Raw genomic sequence first — 24,284 nt, 5'->3', positions numbered from 1 at the left:
CATGCTTAAGTAACAGCGGGTAGTGCCCAAGCGGCTTAGTCTCTGCAGGGCTCTGGTGAAACTGAGTGAGATGCACAGACCTGAGGCCAAGCAGAGCTTCTCGTGGAAGTGGAGGGGAAGAGCCACCTGCCTGGTGTGGAAGGGTGGGAGGTCTCCTTCTCCACCTCCTTGTTCAGGGTTGCTCGTGGAAATCATGGATGCCTATGGAAAGGCTATCAGTGAAAAGAGCATGAATTATTGTTACAGAGGTGCCATATGCCTCCATCTAATCCGAGGTGAAATCCCTAATTTTCCAGTCAATATTCATTTTTTCTACTTCTTTGCCTTCTACTCTCACCTCATCCTCTTCTATGGGGCTTCCGACTCCTCTGCATAACTTGGACTGTTGTCATCAGGGCCACCAGTGACCTCTGCACTGACAAATGCAGTAGTCACTTCCTGCCAGACCTGACCTTTCCAAGGCCATCAACCCAGTTGACCACATTTCTCCTTCTGATGCCCTTTCTTTGTGTAGCTTCCATGACACACATTTCCCATTTTCTGATTTCCCTCCCTCCCATCTTCTTTATGGCACCACCTATTCTACTTGGTTTCTGAATGTTGGCATGTCTGAGGGCTCCTTCCTGGACCACTTTCTTCTCTCCATTACATGCTGCTTCTAGGTGACTTCATCTAATCTCTGACTTTAAATACTACCCCACATGCCATGACTTCCCTATCTCGGGGGCACACCCTTCCAAGAAATCCAGACTCTAGCCGCCTTCTTGATATCTCCCTTTGAATATTTATTATGTTATCTTTTAATTTTCCTTCACCTTGCTTTTTTTATCTGCAAATTTTTTTTTAACAATGCTGTATTTATTTATGTAAGCTGCCTTAATCCTTTTTTTTGGAATGAAGGGAGGTATAATTTAGTTAATTAATTTAATTAGACCCAAGCTTAAAAGGCCCACAGTACCAACGTTAGCCAGTTCTAGGCTTTGATGTTTTTTTATACTAGATGTTTGCATGATATAACTCTGTTGTAGACAGCTCATTCTCTAAAAGTTAATATCCTGTTCTATTATCATTTATGAGAACAGCTGGAGCAATGCCCAGAGCTGACAAACAAAAAGCTGAAAATGTGTTTCGACCAGGTAAGCTTCTTTTCAATATAGGAATTTATATTCTAAATGGGCCTATGTTTCAAAAGAGAAATAATATACATTTCCAAATGTTAGATTTGGAAAGAAATCAAATTTGCATTCACTTATCAAGACTTAGATTAATGTGTAGCGTATCAGATGTCATAAAGCAACAGCTTTTTGAATTTTAACATACAAATGTTTCCACCATACAAAGCTTGTAAAACCCTTGGAGTAGGATTATATTTTGAAAAAGAAACATGACATAAGTCTTTAAGAAATATATTCACTGAATCCTCAAAACACTAGACTAAAGCAGAAATTGTTTGTAGATTATTTTAAATTATTTCAGACAATTTGATATCTCTCTGAGATTTTTTTTTACTTTATCAACAGTTTTTTAAGTTAATGATTTTTCCATTACAAAAGTATTTATAAAAGTAATTAATGCTAATATAAGAAGTAAAAAGAATTTAAAGAAATTCATTCAGAGTCCCAAACTATCCCAAGATCACTGATATTAATATTTTTGTATGTTTCCTTTCAACCTTTCTATCTCTCTGGGTAGATTTTTTTTTTAACGATCATAATGCTGTGTATCTAGTCCTTAAAGATTTCCTGGGGAGGAAGGGGAAGAGTCCAGAGTGTGCTTCAGTTCTGCTACAGAAATCTCAAAAAAATCATATGCCTTCAACTCTCTTACTTCACACTCAAAAGAACTGGGACTCCAAGATGTGAACTTGGCCAAGCTGATGTATGGGATTAATGCTGGAGCCAGGATGGCCGCTGTTGTGGTCTTTGTTGACACTTTACCTGTGTTTTCTCAAACCTGTCCCCCAGCTGTTATCATTAGCACAAACATTAGCATCTTCTTCCACGTGCTTATGCTTACAGTCATCTTCTGGGAAAACGTCATAGTGACATGCAAATCTGGAAAGACTAAGCAATGACTGGCACCTTCTGGAGTTGTGCAAAGCACAACTGTGAGCAGAGGCACTGCCTCATGTCTTCTGTAGGTGATGGAGTACATTTGAATATTCTTGTTTTGTGAGTGAAGAAGAATTGTGAAGTAAATTCTCAAAAGACATGTAATGAAGCAAACTTGAAATAAAAACTAGAACCTAACCCAGATTCCTTCTTACAAAGGCTGTATCAAACAGCATTGAAATTTTAGGGTGTGCCTAAATTTTACAACCTTGTGGATAGGTTTGCCTCTGATGTATTTGGCTGAGTACCCACTGGACTGTGATAAATAATGGAGAATGAAGAGGGATTGTAATTCTTAGTTCCCCATTACTGTTCAACTGAAAAGGGAATTTATTTATTTTCTGGATAATGTTTTGCTGAAAAAGCAGTGATTGAACATTTTTCGGTTTGAGGACTTACTTCTTAACATTCTCTAACTAGAATAAAAGACAAAGTTTACTTTCAATATATTTTTAACCCTATTCTAGGGCACTAATATTATTTTCAGCAACTAATATAAAACCGTGATTGATTGAGAGCCACTAGAGCCAGATACTGAACTAGGCCTTTTCTACACGTTACCTCACTTAACCCTCACAACTTCAGGAGGTAGGTGACACTGTCTCCATTTCAGTAATGAGGAAATGGAGATTCAGAAAGATAATATTCCAATGTCATGATGCAAGCAAGCATCAGATTCAAGATTGGAACCCAGATTTGTCCTACTCCAAAGCTCTTTCCATTATATTACTTTTCCCATCTTTATTAATATTACATCCTTGTGATAGAGTTTTCATGTATCACTTGGAATAAGTATATTATAGCTTCTCAGCCTCTTAGTGTAGAAGAATTATTTTTAACTTACTAGAGACCTGACATTGCATCATGAGACATATATGGAGGAGATGCTGACAATGAAATCTCTATGTGGGGGGTGTGTGTGTGGCAGGTGGGTTTGCTAAGTGCCCCACCAAGAATTGATTGTCCCAACTGAGAGTCTGTGGCAGTCAGTTAGAAGAGCTGTCAGTAAGGTTCCTAGATCTTCCCATAGGTCTTCATCTACTGGTTACAGAGAAAAGAATCTCTGTTCAATAGATGGTGCTGGAGAAACTGAATAACTACATGCAGAAGATTGAAACTGGATGCCCACCTCTAACCTCTCACAAAAGGCAACTCACAATGGGTAACAGACTTAAACCTAAGGCGTGAAACCTTAAGAATTCTGGAAGAAAATGTGGGGAAGACTCTTTTAGACATCGGCCTAGGTAAAGAATTTATGAAGAAGACCCCCAAAGCAATCACAGCAGCAACAAAAATAAATAAATGGGACCTGATCAAATGAAAAAGCTTTTGCACAGCCAAGGAAACTATCATTAGAGTAAATAGACAGCCTACAGAATGGGAGAAAATATTTGCTTTCTACCCATCTAATAAAGAGCTGATAACAAGAATCTATATAGAACTTAAGAAAATCAGTAATAAAAAAATCAAACAACCCCATCAATAAATGGGCAAAGGACGTGAACAGAAACTTTTCAAAAGAAGACAGAATAATGGCCAGCAAATATATAAAAAAGTGCTCAACATCTCTAATCATTAGGGAAATGCAGATCAAAACCGCAATGAGATACCACCTACCTCCAGTGAGGAGGCCTTTATCAAAAAGTCCCAAAACAACAAATGCTGGTGTGGATGTGGAGAGATAGGAACACTCTTACACTGCTGGTGGGACTGCAAATTAGTACAACCCCTGTGGAAAGTAATTTGGAGATACCTCAAAGAGCTAAAAATAGAAATATCATTTGATCCAGCAATCCCACTACTAGGCATTTACCCAAAGGAAAAAAAGACATTCTATAATAGAAATATCTGCACTCAAATGTTTATGGCAGCACAATTCACAATTGCAAAGATGTGGAAACAACCCAAGTGCCCATCAATACATGAGTGGATTTATAAAATGTGTTGTACGTATACCATGGAATACTACTTAGCTACAAAAAACAATCGTGATCTAGCACCTCTTATGTTACCCTGGATAGAGCTTGAGTCCATCCTTTAAAGTGAGGTATCACAAGAATGGAAAAACAAGCACCACATATACTCACCATCAAATTGGTACTAACTGATAAGCACTAAAGTGCTCGCATAGTATTAATATTCACTGGGTGCTGGTCAGGTGGGGGTGGGGGTAAACTCACAACTCATGGAGACGGTCACACTATATGGGGGAAGGGCATGCTTCTAACCCTGGCTTGGGCGAGGCAAAGGCATTACATGTAACCAAAATGTTTGTACCCCCATAATATTCTGAAATTAAAAAAATAAATAAATAAAAATTTTAAAGATTAAATTTTTGAAAAATCAGAAGAAAAAAATTTTGCTAACCACTTCATACTATATTGATTTATAACTGGGTTTTGCATAATCAGTAATCTGAAATCTTCATGTGTTTTTCAGTCTTGAAAAAAATAATCTATTTCCTGGGGAAAAAAATAAATAAATGTTTATGCTGTGAAACTCAGTAATTGGCTAAGAATTAGACTCATACATCTGTTTATCCAAGCTTATATATGTCCTTTTATATCTGTTTCTAAATATTTTTCCCAGTGTTTACACCATCAGTAATGGAACCAGGTTGTTGGGTCTTGGAGGCCAGAGTGAATAAGATAAGTGTTTATTCAAGATGAACAGGTTTAGCATAGATGATGAGTAGACTCTCTTTAACATTCAGGGCAAGTGTGATCCCAAGAACCAAAGCAAAATAAACAATCAAGAGACTAGGAGTTCCTATTGAAACCGAGATGTTGCAAGCAAAACACAGAACAATTGGAATCATAACTTCCCTAACAATGAAACTGATTGGTCTTAAGGACTTTCTTAATGATTGGTAGCTTTAGGTGGATAGTTTTAAAAATTATTCAAATCATTTCTTGAAATTCATGTAGAGGAGAATTCTATACAACGTGCTTTAAGATGTGTACTTTTCATAAAGAGAGCAACATGAAAGCACAGGAGGACCCTATATTAATCACAAACTTCTTTGGTTATCTCACCAGGACCACATCAGTGGTTTTCATAACTACCATAATAGTAGTAGATGATTCATGATGGCATTGATGGTCCTATACCACCTGACCAGAACCACCATCTTTTATTCTCTCCTCTCGCATGCCATCTGCTCCACCCAAAATGAGTACCCCAGAGTTATTCCAACCTACCTACACTGGTATACCTCTGAGCCTTTAGCCCCCTTGCTGTTCCCCAGAATACCCTTATCTACTCTCCCAGTCCACAGATAATATTCAAATTGTCACATACACACACACACACCCTGCTGCCATATAGAGCTTAATGTTATCGTCTAGCCTCTCCATGTGAAATTAATCTTGTCATCTCTGTGTTCTGAGGGAAACGTAAAATTCTGTTTTAGCAGTAATTAAAATTTCTACCTTATAATAGCTTATAGAATCCTTAAAGTTAGTAATCCTCTTTGTTTGATAAGTCAAATTCTGCATCCTAGTGGCATTCAATCAGTACCTTTGGATGTATCTGGATCTTAATATTTGTGCTTTGAATCAAAGTTTATTGTTTCTGTTGTAGTGCCTGCCTACATAAACACTACACAAAGATTCCTGTTTGTATGGTATAAAATCGATAGATACTGTAGGCCTTCCTTGCTTTACACAGACTTGTTAGGATTCTAGAGCTGCAAAGCTACTAGAGCTCTGACTTTTTAAATTCAAGGCAGAAAATTAAAATTTCAGTTGAATATCCTTTATTTCAAATCCTAATTCAGTTCTGAATTAATGGAGTTTGGAAAAAATTCCATTTTTGATCCACCATAAATACCTCCGCAAGAGTGGGTTTAACCAGCAGAACTAAGCCTCTCATCTTGTTACAATTCTCCTATCACCTTAATTAAAACATTAATACAACTAGATATCTTTTTACTAGAGCTTTAAAAGTTGTCAAAATTGCTACCTTTTATAGAAACTTCCTGGAGAGGTTAGCAGAACCTCCTGGAGAGAGAAAGGCAGAAGAACAAACCAGAAAACTGAACTGTGTATGTGTAGTATTTGGAAAGAATATAGTTTACTGTTTACAAAAGAGTGAACTTTGAGAGGCAGAATTTGACTTTAGAATGTGATGTGCTATGTAAATGTCCTTGGTCTCACACTGTGTTAATAATGTTAGGGTTTCTTTTTGGTTTTGTTTACTTTTAAATCTTGAAATAACTATGAATTCATAGGAAGTTGTAAAAATAGTACAGAGAAGTCTCATGTACCCATTATCCAGTTTCTTCCAGTGCTCACATTTTGTATAATTATAATAGCAAAACCAGGACATTGAAATTAGGACAATGTGTGTATATAGTTCTGTGTCAATTTATTATATGTGTAGATTTGCATAACCGCCACTGAAATCAGGGTGCAGAATTCCCATCACCGTAAATATATCCCTTGTGCTACCTTTTTATAGTCACACCCACTCCCCCTAACTCCTGGTAACCACTAATCTCTTCTCTATCTCTATTACTTTATCGTTACAGGAATATTACAGAAATGAAATCACACAATGTGTGTTATTTTACAATTGACTTTATTCATTCAGCATCACTTCAGGTCCATTCGAATGTGTCAATACATGTTCCTTTTTATGGCTAATAGCAATATTCTTGATTTTCATGTAATGTTGTTGTTCATATTTTATATTTCTCTTTAATTTTGATTTGGTTTGTTTTATTGTTGCTTTTATTTTTTATAAAAATGTGTTTCCTGGATATTTATCATTCAGGATGGCAAAAGTCATAAAATTCCAGAGTTCTGAAAATTAAGTGGCTGTTGACATCTGAACTATATGTGACACTGTCCTCCTTATTCCAACTGAGTTGAATTATTCACTCTACCTTCATGCCATGGGAGATGTCACTCCCTGGGTTTGCCTACAGCCTCCCCAGAAAGCATTACAGTAAACTTCCTGAAGGAGGTGGCTGTGGCCATAGTTGCAAGCCATCAACTACTTGTAGGTTGAATTGAAGATATTTAAAAGTAGATTCCCCTCCAAGATCTCTGAATTAGTCTAGCTTCTGAGGCAGATTGTCCTGTGTGTTTGAAATTCCCTCAATATAAGTGCTGCATATGTGCTATGCTGACTCCCAACTATTTAGTGCTGCATGCCAGGCCTTGGGAATGCAGAGGTAAACAAAACCAAATCTTTTTTTACATAGAGGTTACATTCTAGTGGGAGAAACAGATAAAAAAAGTATAAATAAACCATAATGTGGAGTCACATAATGATATATGATAAACATGTAAATAAACATATGATTTGGTGTCTCATAAAATAACTGTGACAGGGGTGGTATGAATATATTGGGGCGGCATGTCAGGTACAATGGGCAAGGAGTATCTGAGGAGGTGTTGTTTCAACAAAGACCTGAGGCAAGGAGTGAGCCTTGTGCAGATCTGGGTTGAACTTACAGACAGAGAAAGCAGCAAGAGCAATGGGCCTGAGGCAGGAATGAGCTTGAGATGTATTCCTAGAAGAATGAAGCCTAGAATTTGGGAAATAAGGTAATAGTAGGCAGAGCCAGGTCAGGGATTTCAGTCTAATTCTTGGTGCCTCATATAGCTTCAAGGCAGTTTAAGACTCTAAAAATCTAGGATTTCTTTGCAGAGCAGCCTACAAATCTCACATTTAGTCTCACTTTTAAAAGACGACTCTTCCTCCTCCTCCTCCTCCTCCTCCTCCTCCTCCTCTTCCTACCACTACTGCGCTCGCGCGCACACACACACACACACACACACACACACAGTGCCAGTGTTTGCCAATATGGAGGGCAATTTGGGTCTCTGCTCCCAAATATGTCTTTTAGTTAATAGTACATGAAAAGTACAAACAATCAAGGGGTAAGTTATAGACATAAATCCAAGTCAAGTACTCTAAGTCAGGACTTGAATTCTCTTTAACATAATGAATAATCCACACTGTTTCTCCCATAAGATATAATATTTGCAAACTTGTATTATCTCATGCTGTAGAGGAGAAAGTTCTTGAGGGTAATGACTGTGTTTTGCACCTATAATTAAATTTTATTGCTTTCAAGTGAGGAAGTAGTTAGTGAATATTTAATAAATAGAACTTCCTATATGTAGGGGTTTTTCTTGCTTCTTTTAAGGATTTTATAGGAGGAAGAGAAACTCATGAAGTCCATGAGTGCTAAAGAGGATAATCTGGACAGTCGGGGAAGGGCCTGCATGTAGGCAGTGTGGTGGGGGTGGTGAAATAGGTAGGGTAGGCCAGAAGACAAAATTTCCTTACAATTTTCCTGGCCACCCAGTCATATTAGAACACAGAAATCTCCCTATTACAGAAGCATTCAAATGTTTATCAAAATAGGATTTTCCCTGTATCTCTTTTATCAGAAAACCCTTTGGCCCTCTCAAAATGTTGATTCGAGCAGTTAATGTCATGGTGAACTTGAAGCATTTGGCATATCCATTACCTCTTTGTACCTCATGAGTGCCTCAGGCACAACATGAGATTTTGGAAAACAACCAAGATTCTTGAATTAGTAAGGGTCATATGCAAAACTGTCTGTACTCCTTATATCAGGATAAGGAATCCAAAGAGAGGAACAGGAATTCCTCCTACTATAGCTTCTGTGCTTTATAGACACTATAGACTTGAATTATAAATAACACTACATCATCTGCCAAGACAGCCCCAAGTGGCTGGCTGTTCTGTCATTGCCTGTGAGTTACCGGGGCTGTGGAGAGAGGGTCCCAGACACCTACCCGCTTTGTGCCTTGAATAGTCTGATACCACTATTGGGAGAACAAATCGAACCTTTATGGAGTTCCTTCTTTGTACTAAAGGCAAAGGTGGGTCTGAGCCCATCTTGGGAAGCCTCTAGCATTCTAATATTAGAATTACTGGAATATTGTACATTTTTCCTCCTCTCTCTTCCTCTTCCATAAGAGTGTAAGTTCCTTAAGGGTATCAACATGTCTTAAATTTAGACTACATGTTGCACTTAACGTATACAGTTGACACTTGGAATGTATATACAGAGTTGGAATATGAAGTTGCCTTGTGATATTGGGGAGAAAAGTAATATTTTTAAAAAATACTGAAATTGTTTTCAAAAACATTCCCAGATTCAGAATATTTACATGGTCCAATATGAAAAAGAACTAAAGAAAAAAATGCAGTCCATTATCTATGAAGCAAATAAAAGAGGAGTACTTAATGAGGTTTCTCTGGGGCAATGTGAAGAAAAAAGAAAAATTACTGAGGATAAACTGAAGAATCTTCGTGTTAAACTGGCAGTATTGTTGCAGAAACTTCAGCTGGTGAGTGATGAGATTTTGTTTGAGTAGTACGAATATACTCTGTGGAAAGAGCATTTAGCAGCTCGCTTTCTCTCCTAACCTTGTCTTTCACGTACTGACCTCGGACAAGTTACTTAATTCAGCCCTTACTCTTCCTGTAAGGATATTGAAATCATAAGTAAATAAACTTTGAATGTATGTATTAATATTAGAACATTTTAAACATTCCTATTCTTTTTTATCTTAAAAAATTTAGAATCTTTGCTTGTGTTGTTGGTATAGAATCACCACCCTCGGTGTCTCCTCAATAGCATATGTCCAGTAGGAAAATGTTTCCAACTTTTTCTGACAGCAAAATGTTTCAACTTATTTTTTATCTTAATATATAAATAAAGTTAAACCCTTCTAATCTTAGAGGAGAGATTGGAGAAGTCAGGAAACATTGTGTAAGTATAGATTGCTGTCAGTTTTGTTTGTATATTTTTATGCATAAATTGAGTTTCTGTGATAGATGGAGCTAGTGAGGAAGGATCCATCTTTTACAGCACATAGAAATGCCAGATAGAATATAACAATATTAAAAGTGTATGTAATACACACATACACACACACACACACACACACACACACGTATATGTGGCCAAAGGTGAAAAGTCTTTCTGTAGATGCTAGAAATAAATTAAGAAATCCAAGGCAGAGCAGTGAGCCTGTTTCATACTAATTGTTTTTATAGAAAGGTAATTGTATTTGTGCTTCTATCCATAATACCACTTCATCCAATGCATCGGGTTTGTTTATTGCTGTAAGAGTAGAATTTGAGTGGTGCTCCTTTCGGTTCTTGTGGCTGTGAAGGATGACAAATGTTTTTATATATAAAAGGTCTGGTGTGGAGCCTGATAAATGGTAGAGCTTCAGTGATGATTATTGTTTCACTAGCCAGAAAAAATAGAAAGACCAAAGAAATTTTATATCATAAAAATTGAATACCACTTCCTATCAAAAGAGTTCATAAAAAGTATTGACTTTCATAACAGCAAATCTTTGCTTGGCTAAGAAAAACTGGAAGAGTAATCATTTACTGTGGCAGACCCCTGGGTTCCTCCGGAGTATCCAGGATAATTATACTAATTTAAATTGCTTTATTCAAAAAGTTTGAGTTTGGTAGGAGGGTAAAGGGCTTTAGCCAGCGGAGTATGAAACTCTTTGCCTAGTCTCAGTGGACAGGTACTCAAAGGGCTCCTGTCCAAATATATTATTCTCATTTCCCCACTTGAAATTTTCACTTCACTGTCTCTAGTTGCCGGAGCCACTGCAGTAGAGCACAGCAGAGGATCAAGATGAAGGACCCAAAGCAGAGGGAGGGGGGCAGACACATGAAGAAGATGAGCATAGAATCAACCTGACATCCTGGGAAAAGTTTAGTCTGCCAGGCAAAGAATAATAGCAAAAATAAAAATAAGACTATACCTAACAGGCTAAGTGGTCAGTGTCAGGAAGGGACACAGGGCATTCTTTAGGGTCAGTGAATACTTGGACATCTAGGTAAACATTAACATCATGGAAACCTATCTGCAGAAATGGGACCCCAGTTACAGAGCTGGACTCAATATAATTCAGACTTATTAGAGGACTGAGCAAATCTAGGGGAGAGGGAGTAAAGCAGAAACACATTTAATAGAACCAGAGAAGAGATGGGGAGACAAGGATGGTGGTGTTGGGCAGTTAGTGGGAACAGTAATAAAGCTGGGATTGGTTCTGGAAGGTCCTTCCTAAAAATTCTTTTCTGCCTCACCTCAGTTGAAGAGCTGGTTGACTGCATGGTTGGTCCTGAGGGAGTGAGTTTTAGATCAGTAAAGAGGGAGTATATGTGCAGCCATCCCATGGACCAAGAAGCCCAGGGAAGGAGAGCATGAATTTGCCCCAGCAGGGAGCTGGGGAAAAGGAGAGGGGAGAATGAAGAAGAAGGACAGATCAGGGCAGCGAGCCAGGGGTTGAGGGAAAAGATGCTGAAATGGAAGGAGAAGAAACAGAGGAGTCAAAATTTACCTACTTGTCTGTTTTTGCCTACAAAAGTAAAGATTCATGAATTTTAAAAATGGGAAATGAGAGACTATACAACAGAAGGATGAGATTGAGGTAGAGGGGCCTTAAGAAATGACAAGTCATTAAAGATAAGGGAGAAAAAAACCAGTTGAACTAACTTCCACTAAAGAAAAAAAAATGATCCAAGTTCCTAACCACTTGTGAAAATAAAATGAAATTAAATGAGAAAACGCCTTGAAAGGTTAAAAGCATGATTCAGATGCAAGGTGGGTTTTGTTAGTACGTGCATCATGGGTAAGACTGTTAGGGGGCCACCCAGATTGCAGGAGTAAACTCTGTAGCTTCTTTCCCAGGTTTGATTGTTGCTTCTCTTTTCCAGGGTGGTCCCGCAGATGACCTGGAGCAGATTGACACTTATTTAGAAGCTTTGCTTAAAGAAGATCATCTCCTTCCCAGAACACTTTAGATAAAGTGACTGTAGGTGTAGGACATAGTCTGCCTTTAGAAAAGAAATGAAAGAACTTCTCAAAATTAAAAGTCAGCAAAGATATTCTCTTTTAAAAATTCTAATAAGAAAATTAGAAAATTGTTTTCAAAAAATTTTCCTTTTTTGTTACTGTAAAGTTCACCCTGTTTAACTCTAAGAAAATTGTGTACTTCAGAAATGGAGACTGATTTACAATTTATATATCCCCCAATCCCATTTCCTAATTCTTTATCTTCTTTCAGAAATAATTTCTAGAGTACTCCAATTCCCATGTGAGCTACCAAGAAAAATGAAAATGTCACTCAAGCTTAATTTTGTTTTTACTTAAAAGATTGCAAAACTTGTGGTGTTCAAAATCAGTATACAAAGGACTGCAGATTCACCTCCTCTTGAAACGATGTTCAAAAAGAAAGACATTACACACTTTCTCCGCTATAGCCAATACTCAGTAAAGCAGAAAATATCACTCCTCCAAAAAACTTTGAGATATAGTTTATGTTATAATTTTATTATTTAGTCATAGTAAAAGAATATACCTCCTAAGCATAATATGTATGTATATTACACACATGTGAAAATTGTATTTTTGCACTTTCTTTGATAACTGGTTGTTTTATTTGTTTGTTTAGAAATGTCTGAAACTTTGAACAAAAATAATAAAACTTTTAATATTCATTTGTGATATTGTATAATTTTAATTTATATATACATACATAGTAAAAAATTTAGAACACAGGAAACAAAATACAGTGAAAACTCTTTGTCCCATTCTTCTCTTTAGCCTCTTTCTTTGTTTCTTCTCTTTCTCTCTCTTTTTCTTTCTTTCTTCCCTCCCTCCCTCCCTTTCTCCTTCCCTTTCCTCCCTCCCTTTCATCCTTCCTTCCCTCCCTCCCCCCCTTCCTTCTTTCCTTCCCTCCTCCCTTGTGGGGTACCTGTGTAGATATGTTACATGGATATATTGCATAGTGGCAAAATCTGGGCTTTTTGTGTAACCCTTACCCAGTTAGTGTACGTAGTACCTGTTAGGTAATTTCTCCTCCCACACTCCTCTCCCACCCTCCTACCCTTCTGAGTCTCCAAAGGCCAATGTATTCCACCTTCTGTGTCCATGTGTACTCATAAATTAGTTCCCACTTATAAATGAGAACATGTGGTGTTAGACTTTCTGTTTCTTAGTTATTTCACATAATGGCCTTCATGACTGAGTAGTATTCCATGTGTGTGTGTGTGTGTGTGTGTGTGTGTAATGTGTACCGCATTTTCTTTATTAATCAATTAATGCGCACTTAGGTTGGTTCCATATCTTTGTTATTGTGAGTAGTGCTGTGATAAACATACATGTGTGGATATCTTTTTGATATGTTTCCTTTGAGCAGATATACAGTAGTGGAATTGCTGTATCAAATGGTAGATCTATTTTTGGTTCTTTGAGGAATCTCCATACTGTTTCCGTAGAGGTTGTACTAATTTACATTCCTACCAACAGTGTATAAGTGTTCCCTTTTTCCACATCCTCTCCAACATCTATTTTTTTTTCACGTTTTAATAGTCATTCTAACTGGACTAAGATGGTATCTTACTGTGATTTTAATTTGCATTTATCTGATGATCAGTATGAAAACCTAGGAAAAACTCTCTTGGACATTGGCCTAAGCAAGGAATTTATGACTGAGACCCCAAAAACAAATGAAACAAAAATAAACATGTGGTACTTATTTAAACTAAAAAGCTTCTGCCTAGCAAAATAAATAATCAACAGAGTAAATGGATAGCCTGCAGAATGGGAGAAAATATTCTCAAACTATGCATCCAACAGAGGACTAATATCCAGAATCTACAAGGAACTCAAACAACTCAATAAGAAAAAAAACAACCCCATTAAATTGTGAGCAAAGAGGCTGGGCACGGTGGCTCACACCTGTAATCCTAGCACTCTGGGAGGCTGAGGTGGGAGGATCACCTGAGCTCAGGAGTTCGAAACCAGCCTGAGCAAGAAGAGTGAGACCCCTGTCTCTACAAAAAATAGAAAAATTAGCCAGGCGTCGTGGTGCATGCCTGTAGTACCAGCTACTCGGGAGGCTGAAGCAAGAGGATCACTTGAACACAGGAGTTTGAGGTTGCAGTGAGCTATTATGATGCCACTGCATTCTACCCCGGACGAAAAAAAAGTGGGCAAAGGACACAAACAGACATTTTTAGCCACTTAATTACTCTTTTCAAGAGGCATGCTTTTAGTAGTTACTCATAAATCCATTCCCAAACAATCAATGTGTATAAAACCATATAAACAATTACGTAGCTGTAAATAAGGATGTAATAGCATCCAAAAGATGCTGTTGGTTTTTTCCACTCAATATACCTTTAAGATCATTCCATATCAGGATCATGTAATAATAAACAGTATATGTAATAGTATACATGTACTGAGAGATAATCTCAGTATCTTTAACTGTTCCTTATTATTCCATTCTATGGAAATACTAAGTTTATTTAACTATTCCCTTATCAATGACTATTTTGATTTTTCAGTTCTTTTGGATTTACATGTACACAACAGTGAATATCCTTGTAAATTTGTTCATTTCACACATGTACAATTATACCTGTCAATTATCTTAGAAGATGAATTGCTGAGTCAAAGGGTTCATACATTTTATCATTAATAGATATTGCCTAATAGCACTCCATAAAAATTTTATTAATATACACTCCTACAGCAATGTATGAGTATCTGTTGCCTCTCACCTTCATCTGCCCAGTGAATTATCAATATTTGCTGATCAAATGACTAATCAAAAGTGATATATCCTTGTAGTTTTACTGTATATTTCTTATATTTTGAGTGCAGTTGAGCATCTTATATGTTTAAAAGTCATTTGAATTTTCGAATTTGACCTTTTTCCTATGGTGGTAGCTATTTTTTTTACTGGTTTATAAGAACTATTTTTCACATTAGGAAAATTGTCTTTTTTATATAATATGTATTACAAATATTTTCTTTGAAATTTTATTTTTTGTGTTTTTATAGTGTTTTGATTCATGTGGGATTTTTTTAAGATTTTAGTTTAATGTGCTTTTGTTTATGGCTTCTGTAATCATATTTTTTTCTAACTAACTATATTTTTGCATCCATTAACCATCCCTACTTTATCCACCCTGCCCCTCCCCACTACCCTTCCCAGCCTCTGGTAACTATCATTCTACTCTCTGTCTCCATGAGATCAATTGTTTTTAATATTTAGCTCCCACATATGAGTGAGAACATGCAAGATTTGTCTTTCTGTGCTTGACTTATTTTACTTAAATAATTTTCTCCAGTTCCATCCATACTGTTTCAAATGGCAGGATTTCATCATTTTTTGTGGCTTTATAATATTCTGTTGTATATATGTACCACAATTTCTTTCTCCATTCATCCACTGATGGACACTTAGGTCGATTTCATGTAATCATATTTAAAGAGGACTTTCCCATGCTAAAATTATAAAACAACTTTGTTTTCTTATAATGATGTTAATAATTATATTGTTAAACCTTTGATTCATCCAGAATTTATTTTGGACTAAGAAGTAAGTTACAAATCCAGCTTTGTGCATGTAGATGTGTGTGTTGGTATTTTCAGATGGCCACAGCATCATCCCAGAATTATTAATTGAAAAATGAATCCTTTCCCCACTGATCTGCAATGCCACCTTTATTGCATGTTAAATTCCTATTTATATTTGAGCCTCGTTCTAAAAAAAGAAAAAAAAATCTCTTTTTTTTTAATTGAGTGTTCCATCTTTTGTCATGCCAGACCAATGTTGTTTCAGTAGGGCTAGTTAATTTTATTTTTCAGTATTGTCCTGTGTATCTTTGCATGTCTAATTATCATGTAGTCCACTGCATCCTCCAACTTGTGGGCTTAAGTGATCTTCCCAGCTCAACTTCCTGAGTAGCTGGGACTACCTGTGTGCACCACCCCACCTGGCTAATTGTTTTACTTTTTTGTAGAGACCAGTCTCACTGTTGCCTAGGCTGGTCCCAAACTCCTTGCCTCAAGCAATTCTCCCTCTGCCTTCTAGTCTCTTGTGCTGGGCTTATGAAGATTTTTTAAAAAGCATATGAAGAAATAGTTTCTGGATCTCAGGTCATTTTATTCTTGATCTGTGCAAAGTTTTCCCTCCACCAGGGATTTTCTTGCCCCTTGAAAACTTGCATTACCTCCTTCTACCACCATCAGTATCCATTTTCCTTAATCTAAAAGTTGGTGATTAAAAATGTTAATGGTGCTAAGTCAAAGCCTCTGAACATCCTTCTGGCAGGCATTTAGAAATTCTGGCAGGAGAGTCCTCATATTCCTAACTGAATAATCCCCAAGGTTGAGTCCTCACTATCTCATTTTTGTTCTTTTTACTCTGCACAAGAAATCACTGTAATGGTTTTAAGTAATACTTCCGAATGGGTAAGTTCCAAAGTTCTATGACTTTATTGAACACCTATTATTTCACTCTATGAAATAGAATTGTCCTATTGAAAGTCTACATTGGTATGTTTGAAAGAAAAGTTAATCATAGTCACCCTAACTGCCCCACTTCCTGTCAAGGAGGTTCACGTAGGCCACAATGGTTTCAGTTCTTGGGGAATCTGGGATTTTGAATGGGTAATCAGGACTAACGAATAGGAACAAAGGCAGAAACCAGATATATGAACTGAGCCAAAATGGAAATAGGATAAAGAATTGAGTGAGATTACAAGAGTAGAACTGGAATTTAGCAGTAACATAATTACATTATTTCTACCTGTGGTCATCTGGTTCTAAGTATGATTTGTAGCAAAATGGGTTGCGAACCACACAGGGCAAATCATTTTCATTACTGGACCATGGATACAAGTTCTTAGGTCCATTGACCCTATTCCCAAGTCCATTGGCAATTGTGGCTTGGCTGGTACAAGACTGGCCACATTAGGCAACTGGAGTGCTATAAAGCTGGCAGGCCAAGCCCATGTGTATAGCTGAGAGACAGAAAAGACAGGAACGGGGGTGGGGAGTGGGAAGGAAGAACAATGCCAGAAGTCACAGGCCCGTATGTTTCTTTATCTTCAGACCACACTTTACTGTCTGTTACATCTGCAACTCTTCTTACTATAATTATGTGATAATCTCTATTTTCCTTTCTTATACATAGACTTCCTTTTAATTCAACAACACTCAGAATGTATAATTTTTCCATGTAAAAATGTTCATCTAAATTTATCTTCACAGTACTGAGTGCAGATGCTGTTACTACTATTTTACAGATGGAGAGACTGTGACATGAGAATCTAAGTAATGTTGCAATGTTATAAGGTAGGTAATAAGGTAATATTCTGATTGCAACCCAAAGTTTCTTCCGTTAGACCTGCTGCACCACCCAATAATGTAGGCATAATTTTCTGGCCAACAACATTGCAAGGATTACCCTCTCTAAAACAGTGCTTCTGCCCTTCACAGGAAACTACACGCCTCTGGATGGCTGTAAGCACAATACCATCAGTTAGGGGTAAGTGACCTTGGTTTTAAAACTGTGCAGATGAGTTAATCTCACTGGCTTTCTATTCTTATTTAGCCTGTAGCAGTAAGAGGTTTAGAGTAGCTTTCTGAGGGCATATGTTAACCTCAAGTTTGAGTGAAGCGTGAGAGACTAAATCCAGAGAAAACTTACATGAAAACAACCTGAGAAAACACTGCAGACTGTGGATCACAATGGGGAACGGTGGGTCTATAGCTGGTGGTCAGACAGCAATTCCTACACAAGAGACCTATGTGTGGTACAGAACATTTATGATGGAATATCCATCCGGCTTGCAAACACTACATGAATTTAAGACACTTTTGGGTCTGCAGGGTCTGAATCAAAAGGCCAATCACCATGTTAATCAAGTTTATAATACCTTTGACATGAACAAGGTAAGAAATTTTACTTTTCATTTGGTCTGAAAATGCTGTGGTTCTGCATTAGTTCCTTTTTTTTTCCCTATAAAATAGCCTTAGGTAAAATATGTGTATCCCACTGAACAGAGAGGTCTCCAGACATCCCACAGCTTGTAGGTAAGTGAGTCATTAAACACATTTAGCACTGACGGCGTGAAAATAATTGGGAACTAGCCTCTCTGCTCTTGGAAATGTTCTGCATGTAGGGAGTTATTTTAAAACCAAATTAAATCTCGGCATGGAATTCTAATGCTATCGTTTAAATAAATCTAGTAAGTGCAGATTGATTTACAAAGACTGTTTTCAAAGTATTTAATGCATTGGTGACATTTTATAGAAAAGCAAATTACAGGAATCTGCTTTTAAAAATGAGATTGCATCTAGATTGGCAGATAAAAATCAATACAAATTAGCCAACATGTTGTCTGTACTCAAATCAAGAGTTAGAATGCTTTATGATACTTTTTTTCATATCTGACCAATTTAGTTTGTGGAAAATCAAAACAACTTATGGTTTTAAATTCAGACAAATTTTAGTTTCTAAAGATTGTTATTCAACCATTGTCTTGAATTTACTCATTCTTGAGGAGCTACAGTACATTTAATTTCATTTCTTGAAAAAATACAAAGATGTGCAGAGAAAAGAAGAAATGGAACAGAAAAAATGAGACAAAAATTAACAACCTGAAATACCAGGCTCAAGTTCTGCCTGGATTTCCTTGTGTATTTCAGTCACTTTACCTGTAGATTTGTGTATTTCAAAATGTGCGGATGCTGACCGGAATAAGAGGGAAGGTGGAAAATACTACAAATAGAAAAACAGATGACTTCAGAAGGCTGTGAAAGTGATAATAGGAGAGAAAGTAGAGATAACTAATTGAATACAATTTTTAAAAAGACATGCTGTCCATTGTATGGAATTTAGCACAAATTTTGATCCCTTTTCCAATGCCAAGAAACAGGCTTAAAAGGAGGTGACAACCAGGAACTGGGGAAAATTAAACCCGTGCAAAATTAACTGCTATTTTACTCCTAATAGCAATGTTGGGAATCAATTTCTTTTAGGACATTGTCTTTTATGCTTTATTATCAAACATGAATTCAACACTGCCTGTTTAGCCTGACAGTGTTTTCTTCCTCATAAATTTTATTTAGTGTAGATGCAAGTGAAAGGAGACCTGCCCCCAAGGAGCTTACAAATCAGCGGGAAAATGAAGCTGATTCTGCTTTTGTTCTTAACCCTGTAATATGTTCCAAATACTATGAGCATGTTGTCATGTTGTCTCTATTTGCTTGTAGTGTGTGTCTCTCAGCTCTCAAACTCGTTTCTCTCTTCTCTCTGTCTTTCTCTCTCTTTTTCTATGTTTCAGTCTTTTGAGTGGCTCTTGCTATCCCCCTGTGCCTGCTGTAAGCAGCCCAGTTTCAGGACGGAAGGCTGTTGCTCTAGACAGCAGCTTTTCAGGCTCTTGATAGTACCCCTGAGAGGTTAGAAAATGAGCTATCATAGAGTTCTATAGTTACTCTCCAGAGGTGTTGATGTTATATCCCACGCCAGCGATTTTGTTGTTAACCCAGTGTTTGTGAATGCACTGTGTGTCAGTGGTTCATATGCAAAAACAGGAACATGTGCAAAGGAAGGCTGAGTGGAAACAGGGTTCTGCTGTCAAAATTCAGCCTGCTGTCAAGGAAGAAGAGGCAGACACTGTCAAAACAGACGTGCTGAGGTGTGTGCCACTGGAGTGAGAGCCCTCTCTGTGCCCGTCACAAAAATGGCCAAACCCACGTCAGAAGCTTAATTTAGATGGCTTGGAATTTCTGCTGATATTCATGATTTATCATAGAGACTCTGTTTGCCTAGGAAGCAAGTGAGCCTACACAGTGATGACAAATGCCACAAAAGGTGTGGGGATCTCAACATAAAATCAGGTCTTAAAATGAGAAGAGTAAGGATTGTTCATTATCAGGTGATACTAAGAAATGATGTGGAACTACGCACAGAAAAACAAAAAAGAGCCATGTGTTTAATCAGATGAATCAATAAAACTATGAGCTGTCCAGAATCCCCGAGGATTTATTATTTGTACGGAGCTCCCCTGCAGTTTTATATTTTTTTAATTAGTTCAACTCCCTTTTAATTTTTAATTTTTATTTTTAAAATTGTGTATGTTTAAGGTATACAACATGATGTTGTGGAATACATGTAGACCGTAAAAAAGATTACCATAGTGAGCCAAATTAACAGATCCATCATCTTACATAGTTACCAGTTTTTAATTTTGTCTTTGTATTAAGAACAACTAAAATCTACTCATTTAGCATGAATTCTATATACAGTACAATTTTGTTGCTTATAGCCCTTACGTTGTACATGAGATTTCTAGACTTGTTCATCCTACATATCTGCCACTTTGTGTGCTCTGAGCTACAGTTCCACATTTCCTCCCTCCCCTCCCCACCTTCACCTCCTGCCCCCAGTAACCACTGTTCTGTTTTCTACCTCTGTATATTTTAAATCGTTTTAGATTCTACATATAAATGAGATCATGCAATATTTTTTCTTTTTGTAAGTATTGTGTATGGAAATCACTTTAAAATGCACTTCATACTTTCCTACCTCCTCAAAGTGCTGATAAAGCATTTTGCTGATACATCAGTCATTGTTATGAACATCAGTTGTTACATTTTCTGTAATACCGTGAGGCACCAATGTTCTGTGGCAGTTTCTGGAGCTAAGTTTCCCAATGTTAAAACCCCTAAAAGTATGTGCTTCTGTCATTTTGTTTGCTTTTTATTGTTTTTTCTGTGTCTTATTCTGCTATCAAACTCACATTTCACAGCTTTCTTGTTGTTACAATACTAATAAGCTTTTGATCTCTTTTTATGTGTCATTTCTAATCTGGGGATGACTTGTACTCAAGCTAGCCAAGTCCATTAAAATAGTACTCAACGTAAAAGTAAATGGATCCTGAAGTTTAGAGCATAAAATGTGTAACAATTCATTTGGCTAATCACATACCATCCTGGGCTGCTTCTTAGCACTCAGTAGCAATAGTTAACACTTTGTGAGTGTCAAGGATGTGGTGAAAAGAGAACCTTTGTACACCGTTGGTGGAAATATAAATTAGTACAGCCATTATGGAAAATAGCATGGAGGTTTCTCAAAAAGTTAAAAATAGAATTCCCAAATATTGCGTGACCTCATTTATATGTGGAATCTAAAAAAATCAAATTCATAGAATCAGAGAGTAGAATAGTGGTTTCCAGGCACTGGAGTTGGCGGTGGAGAGTAATGATAGTTGGTTAAAGGGTGCAAAGTTTCATTTATGCAGGATGAGTAAGTCCTGGGTATCTATCGTATGGCATGGTGGCTGTGGTAAATAATAATGTATTGTATACTTGAAAACTGCTAAAAGAGGTGATCTTAAATGTCACTACAAAAAATAAGTATGTGAGGTGGTGGACATGTTAATTAGCTTGATTTAATCATTTCACAATGTATACATGTATCAAAACATCACGTTGTACACCATAAATATATATAATGTTTGCATCAATTAATTATGCCTTAATAAAGCTGGAGAAAATACACTTTCTGAGTACCCACAATGTGTCTGACACTGCTCTAAGCACATCACATAAGTGAACACATTCAGTCATAACAGTGATAATGGAACCTACTTTATAGTAGTGTCCATGATGATGGCACCTCAGACCTCGGGGAAGGTAATTGACCAATGCCCCAGATGCTTCACTGTGAAATCCAAAACCGTGCTTGCGCTGAGTCCATGTTGCCTGGGCTTAGACTACTACCAATGATTGAGTGCAGAAGAAATACTAAGGCTGACCAGTTCCGAACAGACAGGGGACTCTTCTGTCTGCAGCCTTTGGCTTAAGGATCCCCTGGCAGCTCTGCTGGACGTTAGGTTCTAGGGGTGTCTAGGACACACTCCCTGTTTTCTTCACCTGGGTCAGGTTAGCATCCTAGTCTGACAGCTGGCCCACCCTTTCCTGACTCCCTTCCTATTTCCTTCCACACAAGCATTTCTCCAAATAAAATCCTTAAATTGGGATTAATAGGTCTGATATCCTATTAATAAGACTCACAGAAAGGGGGCCAGAGAAAATATAAGATTATTAAAAAATGAAATGAAAGATTATAACAAGAGAAACCAGAAAAATTTCCCACACCTGTTAGAGGCAAGTTGCACAAGGAATAGAAAGAGACCAACCTACGGTGCATACTAAGAAATTTTATAACAGCGATAAAGAGAAGATCCTAAAATCTCAAGAAAGAAGAAAAAGAAACCCAGAGAAGTGGAAATCAAAATAGCATTGAACTTCTTAACACAGACACCAAAAGCTGGAAGTAAATGGAGAAACATCCCTAAAATTCAGAGGAAAATTATCAAGCTTAATCAAATACACAAAGAAAATAAGGACACGCCAAACCTAAAAAATTTACTTCACACTTATTTTTTTCTTGGGACGCTACTGGAGCACGTGCTCCAGCAAAACTAGGGGAATATTTCAATGAATGGGGAGAGAAAAATCCAATATAGGAAAACAGATAAGGGAGGTCCCAGGTCATGGGAAAGGAAAGCCCCGATCAACAGCCATACGCAGAAAGCCCAATGAGCTGCTAATCCAGACTGGAAAGGAAAAAGGGGGACACTGGGATGAAAATCTAAAACATTGGCATTGATGGAGCAACTACTAAGTTTGAGGATTTCAGAAACAATATTAATTTGTTAATTTTTAACCAATTTGGTGCATTTGAAAAAAATAACAAGGCTAAGCACAAGGAAGGCTATCAAAATTTAAAATGAAACAACTTTACAAATTTTTGTTATGAAATTTGTATGCATACAAAAGAGAATAATGAACTCTCATAGACCCATCACCCAGCATCGACAATTATCAGAACCTTGCCATTTTTGTTTCATCTGTCCTCCTATATTTTTTTCTGGATTTTTTAGAAGAAAAAATATTCCAACATTATGTTATTTCTCCTGCAAATACATCATTATTCATCTATACCAATAAGGACATTTTAAAAACATAAACTACTATGTCATCATACCTAACAAAAGTAATAATTCCTTTTTAAATTTTTAATTGATAAATATCAATTATATATATTTATGGGATACAGTGCTATGTTATGATATACTGCATATATAGAGAGAGAGAGTGTGTGTGTGTGTGTGTGTGTGTGTGTGTGGAATGATTAAATCAAGCCAATTAACACAACCATCACCTCATATACTTATTTCTTTGTAATGAGAACATTTAAAATCTACTCTTTTAGCAATTTTGAAATATGCAACACGTTATTATTAACTAATAATTCTGAATATCATCTCATACCTGGTCTATGGGAAGATTTTCCTGATTGTCTCAAGCATACATGTTTTCAGATCCTTCATTTGTCCTAGAATCCAAACAAGGGCCTTATGTTGCAATTGTCCTTATGACTCTTGTCTCCATTTTTTCTATATTAGCTCCCTAATCATCTCCTGACCCCTTTATGTTTTTGATTCATCAGAGAAAGTGAGTCATTGGTTCTGTAATAGCCTGCATCTAAATTTAGCTGATTGTTCTGTTGTGTCATCTAACTTGCTTTCTGGTCTTCATATTACCTGTAAACTGGTATTTAGCTGTAGAAGCTTAAATAGATTCAGGTTCACTCCTTTGGCAAGAATACTTCACAGGCACATAATTATTGGTTGTCTCACTTTTAGTGAATTGTCTACTAGGTTCAGATGGTGTCAGCTTGATAACAATGAAGTAATTATTAACTTCCTATAAAACAAGGAAGTTAATAATTTTGCATGCCACTTGGCTATGCAGAGAACAAAATTTACTACAATCATTAAAATGAAACTCTGACTTTTAGATTAACTACAATTGAGGGAATATGGAGGAAGAACAATAGTATGCTGGTAAATGTTAAGCTAGTTCTCTAGGGGGGAAAAAGCCCTGGTAACATTTGCTGATTTCCGTGGCGTATTTACTCCCACCATAATCAATTTCAAGCTAACAATTGTTTAATAATTGGCTTGTAAAACTCCTGAAAACTTAACAGTCAGCTCACACTAGCAGGTAAAACAGGTTCCAGTATACCACTGCATTGTGTGTGAGGGTAATAGAATGGAATACTTCCCTTTTACTATACCAGGAAGTAAATAGATAATTTGTGTAATTGGTAAATCAAAACAAGCAGAATACACATGTTATTGCAAACATGTAAGTAAAAGCTAGAAAAAAAACCCAAAATTTCAGTTGTTAGATATAAGCCTTTTAGTTGTATTTAATTTTAAATATGTACATTTTCTATGTACATAATTAAAAGCTGATTTAAAACTGTTTAAAGA

The 24,284-nt window shown here is 36.8% G+C and overlaps 2 protein-coding genes across 2 annotated transcripts in view; both read left to right on the top strand.

Moving 5' to 3' along the window:
* MORC1 (MORC family CW-type zinc finger 1) overlaps positions 1-12,005 on the top strand; it is a 158,049-nt gene extending 146,044 nt beyond the window's left edge. The window contains 5 exon segments of the mRNA XM_069471966.1: positions 1,083-1,136; positions 9,254-9,448; positions 11,850-11,919; positions 11,922-11,980; positions 11,982-12,005. Of these exon segments, the coding sequence (XP_069328067.1) occupies positions 1,083-1,136; positions 9,254-9,448; positions 11,850-11,919; positions 11,922-11,980; positions 11,982-12,005 (402 nt within the window).
* A 5,677-nt stretch (positions 12,006-17,682) lies between these two features.
* The window catches only part of GUCA1C (guanylate cyclase activator 1C), a 32,444-nt gene continuing 25,842 nt past the window's right edge, over positions 17,683-24,284 (top strand). The window contains exon 1 of the mRNA XM_069472580.1: positions 17,683-17,886. Coding sequence (XP_069328681.1) covers positions 17,683-17,886 — 204 coding nt within the window. The remainder of the gene's footprint in view (positions 17,887-24,284) is intronic.

This window comes from Eulemur rufifrons, chromosome 7 (assembly GCF_041146395.1).
Source record: "Eulemur rufifrons isolate Redbay chromosome 7, OSU_ERuf_1, whole genome shotgun sequence".
Classification (NCBI taxonomy): Eukaryota; Metazoa; Chordata; class Mammalia; order Primates; family Lemuridae; genus Eulemur; species Eulemur rufifrons.
The sequence above is the reverse complement of the archived record's forward strand: the minus strand, read 5'-3'. Positions and strand labels throughout refer to the sequence as shown.